The sequence below is a fragment of the Notothenia rossii genome (assembly GCF_949606895.1).
Source record: "Notothenia rossii genome assembly, chromosome: 12".
NCBI lineage: Eukaryota > Metazoa > Chordata > Actinopteri > Perciformes > Nototheniidae > Notothenia > Notothenia rossii.
Window position 1 is genome coordinate 21,449,225 of NC_136911.1, and position 7,177 is coordinate 21,456,401.

Consider the following 7,177-nt stretch of genomic DNA (forward strand, 5'->3'; position numbering starts at 1 on the left):
TATCATTTCGTAATATTCATGTATTACGTACAACGTCAAATTTCCATGATTTCTACGCCAGTGTTGTCTGTTGCCCAGCAACCACATAGAACACCCAGTCAAGGACGGCTAATCGAGCTCCAGCTCAGTACAAGTTTGATTTCTCTGGCATCGTTATTTATTAGCTTTGCCTAGCTCTCTGAGACTGCTGTCAACCTGCGTTTTGCGCTAAGCTAGCTTTAGCTTTAAACATTTGTGTCCGTCAGTAATGACTTCAAACACATCTCTACCTCAGTGACTTGAAGACTGTGTTCGTATTACTAACTGTTGAAGACGATGGGGGTGTCGCAGAGCTCGTTTCTGTCGGATGGAGGAACTTCTAGTGGATATCATGTTCATGGGGTACGTAGTGCAAGGTTATAAACAACACTCACTTTGTATATCTTTTTAAGCCACTTTAAGCTAACTGGCTATGCTATTGTTCCTGTTTTTTTTTAATCTATGAAGACACACAGTTGCACAATGTATTAAGATATTCTGTGTAGTAACTCTGTAACTTCAACTGTGGGTAGCTTTAATGGTGTCCGCCCATGATGAGGTGGCTTTTGGCTCACAACCAATCTGTTTAAGTTCGAGAGAGACTGCTTTGTCTTAGTACTAGCTGCCATGTGAAAAGTAACAAAGTACATTTACTCACTATACTTAGGTACAATTTCGAGGTACTTGTGCTTTACTTGAGTATTGCAATGTTTTACTACTTTATACTTCTACCCCACTATAATTCAGAGGAAAATGGTGTACTTTTACTCCACTACCAGTACCTTAGTTTCTTTGCAGATTTGGTTTAATGATGTTAAATCAGACTTTAGTTCCACCTGGACTAAATTCACAAGCTACCCTGCATTATACAAAGTCATTCAAACTAGCTGCACCTTTACCAGCTTTGAGAACACTTTGATGATCATTGATCATTCAAAACATGATCATTGCATAATGAGTACTTCTACTTTTGGTACTTTGGTTTATTGTGATTGCAGGACTTTTCTTACTTAACAGAGTATTCATACTCTGCTACTTCTTATTTGACTGAAGTACAAGATCTGAGTACTTCTTCTACCTCTGCCCTTTACTGTGAAATCAACCAAATTTCTTTGGTGTGTTTTTTCAGCTTCAAGAGGACTCTCCAGCTCTGAGGGCCGGTCTGGAGCCTTTCTTCGACTTCATTCTCTCCATCGGGAATACCCGACTCGTGAGTCATCTCTATGTGAAGTAACATTTGGTTTGGCATGTCCACTCCCCAAATGTAAACATATTATCTAAATGCTAACACTTGAATCGATGGAGCTTATGTGATACATGTTTTAATTTCTCAGCGTAAAGTACATGTACTTAAGTACTGAAGTATATCAAAGTACTTGTGCTTTACCTGAGTATTTGGGATTGTATGCAACTTTTGGAGCTGTGTCCACATCGCGTATTTCTGCCAGAAAAATGTGCCGTGTGGACAAAGACCCTCAGTTTGTAGGTACTTTGCAGGATGCAATTCTTCATGATTCATGAGGATTATAATTTGAATGTTTTAAAAAAGAATGAAACCTTGTTAAGGAAATAGCAGGAAGTGGACATCACAAATGTGAAAGCAGGGCTGTTTTACTGACCTCATGAAAAGTGAAAGGACAGAGATGCTTCAAACATGATGATCATATATAATATGATGCATCGCTGTAAATATACCTACCAGTATTTAAGGAAGTTAAAATGAGCACAACCATCTAGCACACGTCTAGCTGCAAAAGGCCTGATATCAACCACTATTGTTGATGAACAGATATAAAAGCCTGCACCAAGCAGTGTGCAACAATCACAGGAGAAAAGTGACATTATGCTGAAATCTCATTCCATGTTGTCTTCCCATGAAACCCGGCCCACCCTCTCCACACCGTCGAGGCTGCAGTCATTAACATTTCTTTTGTTTCTCCAGAGCAAAGAGGGCGACCTGCTGAAAGACCTTCTGAAGGCCAATATGGAGAAAGCGGTGAAACTGGAAGTGTACAACTCTAAAACCCAGCGGGTGAGGGAACTGGAAGTCACTCCCAGTAACATGTGGGGGGGGCAGGGTCTGCTGGGGGCCAGTGTTCGCTTCTGCAGCTTTGAAGGAGCCAATGAGAACGTTTGGCACGTCTTGGTGAGTCGAGTCCATCCGGGCTATTCTTTAACTTGCTTTGTTTTGATGCAGAACAGCTTAGCTTTGAGGAAGAAGCCAGCGTTTCTTTGAAGTGAGAATCAAACAAGTTGAATGTTCCAGATCTACTTTATTCTTTGAAGACTAGCTCGGGTTTCCTAACCATTCAATAAAACAACTAGATATTTAGTACCACCAAATTGACATCTGTTTTTGTGTTATCTTCACATTTAATTTCCTGTATATCTTAAGTCATAATCAAGACAGTGGTTTCAAGTAAAAATGCATCTTTGTTTCAGGATGTGGAAACCAACTCTCCTGCAGCCTTGGCCGGCCTTATTGCTTACGATGACTTCATCGTAGGAGCCGACCAGGTGTTACAAGACGTAAGCTCTATTCTAATACATGGATATAATGAAGTGCAACCAAAACAGTGCTTGATGTTAAATCCCTTTGTGCTTGTGTTGCAGTCAGAGGATTTCTTTTCTTTGATTGAGGCCAACGAGGGGAAGCCTCTGAAGCTGCTGCTGTACAACACTCAGACCGACAACTGCAGGGAGGTGGTGGTGACTCCCAATGGAGCGTGGGGAGGAGAGGGGAGGTGTGTCTTCTTAATATCTGCATCGTTTATTATCATGTCACCCATATCGATTAGATTAGCTTTGTTCTTTATTGTCACTACACAGAGTACAGCGAAAATCAAAGCATTCCCGAAGGTGCAATCCCACATAACAGACAGTATAAGTATCATTTTGACAATACAAGCTACAAACTTTTAATATATAAAGGGACTATAAATTGGACCTATGATACACTGAACAGTACGCTTACAAAACACATTCCCATACAAATATACTCTATTTACAGGCATAACACACATTCCTAGTAATACCCTTGTTTTGTTTTGTATTCTAGCTTAGGCTGTGGCATTGGCTACGGCTACCTGCACAGAATCCCCAGTCGTCTTCCTCCACCAGAGAGCACACACGTTGAGCCGTCCACGCTGATGGACAGCAGTGAAGAGCTGACAACAACAAGCCAACCCACAGAGGTACAGGTTATCCCATATTTCTAATATTAAATCCTCTTTTGGTAGAGAAGTCTCCTCGTGTAAAACACATGTCCTCTGCTCTCAGGTGCCTTCAGAGGATGCTCAAATCCCTTTAAGTGTCGGTGAAATAGATTTGAATCAAGAGGGAGCAGCTGTGCAGGACTTGTTTGTTCCATCGGCCTCTCAGCCAGCTGTGGACTTAGGTGAGCAGATCTCATTCTAAGAAAAAATCATTCGGTTTCTGTCTGATGTCTGACGCAGAATAAAAATGTATGAATTGCAGATGTTTCCACCATACCCGATTCGATGACTCAAGACTTGTTAGACATGGTTTCCAACGATGACGTCACCCAGAGCTCCATGATTGTTAATTATGGAGATGAATCTGTTGATCAGTGCAGCTTTGGTAAGTACCTCTACATTGGACATTAGCGCGCCTCCAACACATTGTACGTGATAGGCTAAGGGGCGGGACATCTCTAAGCAGGTTGACCAATCACAACAGAGCTGGCCAGCTAACCAATCAGAGCAGACTGGGCTCTGGTTTCAGACAGAGGGTGAAAAGAGGTGCTGCAGCAAAGGCAGTATGAGAACAATAAAGTTCTTTTTAAACATTAAAGCATGGAGACGTGTAGAGACACTACATACTGATATACACCTGAACATCAGCAGGAGAGGACTCTTTAAAGTAGAGACACTACATACTGATATACACCTGAACATTAGCAGGAGAGGACTCTTTAAAGTAGAGACACTACATACTGATATACACCTGAAAATCAGCAGGAGAGGACTCTTTAAAGTAGAGACACTACATACTGATATACACCTGAACATCAGCAGGAGAGGACTCTTTAAAGTAGAGACACTACATACTGATATACACCTGAACATCAGCAGGAGAGGACTCTTTAAAGTAGAGACACTACATACTGATATACACCTGAACATCAGCAGGAGAGGACTCTTTAAATTAGAGATACTACATACTGATGTACACCTGAACATCAGCAGGAGAGGACTCTTTAAAGTAGAGACACTACATACTGATATGAACCTGAACATCAGCAGGAGAGGACTCTTTAAAGTAGAGACACTACATACTGATATGAACCTGAACATCAGCAGGAGAGGACTCTTTAAAGTAGAGACACTACATACTGATGTACACCTGAACATTAGCAGGAGAGGACTCTTTAAAGTAGAGACACTACATACTGATATACACCTGAACATCAGCAGGAGAGGACTCTTTAAAGTAGAGACACTACATACTGATATACACCTGAACATCAGCAGGAGAGGACTCTTTAAAGTAGAGACACTACATACTGATATGAACCTGCAATAGTGCTCCTTTTTAAGATGGACCTTATCTTTGTAACTACAATTCCTTATTTATCTTTTGTTTACAGATGCCTCATCTGTTGGCCAAATACCCTCCTCTCCTGAGAGAGAAGCAGACATCCAGGAGAGCGAGCAGGAAGGAGTTACTGACCCGATCACTGCCATTTCTCCCAGCGTTGACGCGGGTAACCCCACAGAAATCCCCTCGGAGACCCTGAGTGACGGCAGTATCCCAGAGGGGAAGGATATTAGTCCTGAGCGCGTGATCTCAGCAGATTCTGTGGAGGACAAGGAGACTTCAGAAACTGCAGCGTCTGACAGTTAGGGAGAGTTAAAGCACATATCATATCATGTCTGCTGCTAGTTAGAAGAGTTGTAGCGCACACTAAGACACACAAAGCTTCCCTTATAATTGTAAGTTGCATCACTGGAACTATTTTCTTTTAACTTTTTTGATATCCAGGTGCCATTGCTGCATGTTGAATTGCACATTTTAGAAAAGATAGTACTTGAAAGATGGTTAAAACAGTATGAATGTACTCTTTGATTTGGACTCAAGCAGGATGAATTCTTAGATCACAACCCAAAGGTGAGTCATGTTTAGTTTGGTTGCTCTCACCGTTATCCTCTACTGTTATGAAACACTGTTGTAAAAAAGAGAGTTTGAGGTTCAAACAAATCCATCATGTGGTTTTATTTGTTTTATATATTGGTATTTGGTTGTGGATGGTTTTATTTTCCCGTGCACATGAGAAACATTTTAATCTCAGGCATTTTCCATTTAAGCCTCTTTGCCTTACGTCTCATGTTAAAAACCCGCCTTTCTAATATGTTAGATCTGACTTTGAATCGGTGTGAATGAATGTTCGACACAGCTCTGTGATTGTTTTCTGTTTGTCCCCTTTATAAAGATTTTAATTGAACTATGTTTCTGATTTGTATGGATGGACACAAATATTCAAGTATTTATAAAAAGAAAATGATCAAAGATGAACGTGCCGGAGTCTAATTGATGTCTTGTTTGTTAAACATGTGTATATTCTATATAGTAATATATTCTAGATGTGTCACTTCCTGTTTTATACCAGCAGGTGTCAGCAAACTCATTATAGATCCCAACCTTCAGTTTTCTGCCATTCAGCTGCAAAATGTGTAAAATGTAAGTCGATTTTTTAAAATCAAATTCTCAAAAATGAATGGTGACATAAAGCTGTAGTGTTTTTGCAAAAATCACATCTCTATGAACTCTTCAGGGATATCGTTATTTGATCTGTAGCCGAGCAGAAGCAGCTTGCATTAATGAGGGAAACTTAACAACATGCAAGCCTCATTTTTAAATATTAAAACCAGCCTATATTTAGCTTTTGCTATATATAGGACATGCTGGGTTGGGGTAGACCTAGGACCAGGTGGAGGGATTATATCTCTTCGCTGGCCTGGGAGCGCCTTGGGATCCCCCAGTCAGAGCTGGTTGATGTGACCAGGGAAAAGAACGTTTGGGGCTCTCTGCTGGAACTGCTACCTCCGAGACCCGACCACTGATAAGCGGGAGAAGATGGATGGATGCTGGGTTGGAAAAGCTTTCATCAAAATAAAATTAGAAGCAAATGAGCGACATAACATCTGAAATCTAGAGATATTCATAATTATAAAAGGTTGTTTCCTTATGATATAGAAACCTGACCTACAGTTCATTTATTCTCGCTATTATAATATCTCCCTTCCTATGGTTCTGACACGTGGCCTATATGCATGATACATCATAACACACAAGGTATTCTCAATGATTTTATTTATTCTACATCAAAATAGGTTGAGAGCTAGAAAATTCAACCCCAAAAAAAGAAAGAACTAAGCAGGGAAGCTAGGAGAGGGGGAATACGCCTCAATTATTAACCAGGGCCCTCCTCAGTGGGGGGGGGGGGGGTGGGCATAAAGGGAGAGAAAAGCCTGTGTGGGGGAAGAGTGAGATGCACTCGTCGACCACGACGCTGAAGTTGGCTTCCGATTCACGTTAAGGAGGCTTCTAAGAGGTGAGGCTCAAAGGGCCAACTCTGAAGGAACATGCCATGCCTTAATTTCCCTCCCTTTCTGAGGCGTTTCAAAGGACAGTGTGACGCAGATGAACCCACTTGTCAGCTTCGCTTTATCTCAATCCCTGAGAGGCATGGACTCAGCATAGTGGCCGCTGCTCAGCCTGGCGTTGCAGCATGACAAATCGTGAAATAGAAGAAGTACGGAGAAATAGAGGAAGGGGTTGGAGTGAGAGAGAAATTAGAAAGTAATTGTTTCACCCACAGTGGTCTCACATCCATACATGAACATGCTTTTTCTCTCCAGGGTTGACTGTGTCTCGGTTAGATTGTGGAGTGATAAAATCCACATATTGTTTCTCATTGTGCCACGGCTTCACCTTAATCACAAATATCTCGGGGCAATGTAATCTTGATCTGGAAGTGGCACATTCACAGTGTGTACACCACAGCCTGGGAATAATGTGCAGGTCGTAATTACATCCATTCATGCAGCTGGACGATCACTCTGGGGCCTGAAATCATTAGGAGGTTTTTTTTAATCTACTGCAGTTATTATCGACTGCCTGTATGTTTGCTTCTGTT

The 7,177-nt window shown here is 41.4% G+C and overlaps 1 protein-coding gene across 1 annotated transcript; it reads left to right on the top strand.

The window, feature by feature from the left end:
• Positions 1–143: 143 nt before the first annotated feature.
• Positions 144–5,553, top strand: LOC307026612 (Golgi reassembly-stacking protein 1-like). Its single transcript, XM_079662141.1, has 9 exons — positions 144–381; positions 1,148–1,228; positions 1,961–2,164; positions 2,461–2,547; positions 2,632–2,762; positions 3,077–3,212; positions 3,298–3,415; positions 3,496–3,618; positions 4,628–5,553. The coding sequence occupies exons 1-9, from the start codon at positions 316–318 to the stop codon at positions 4,882–4,884; spliced, it is 1,203 nt and encodes a 400-aa protein (XP_079518267.1). The 5' UTR covers positions 144–315; the 3' UTR covers positions 4,885–5,553.
• Positions 5,554–7,177: the final 1,624 nt, after the last annotated feature.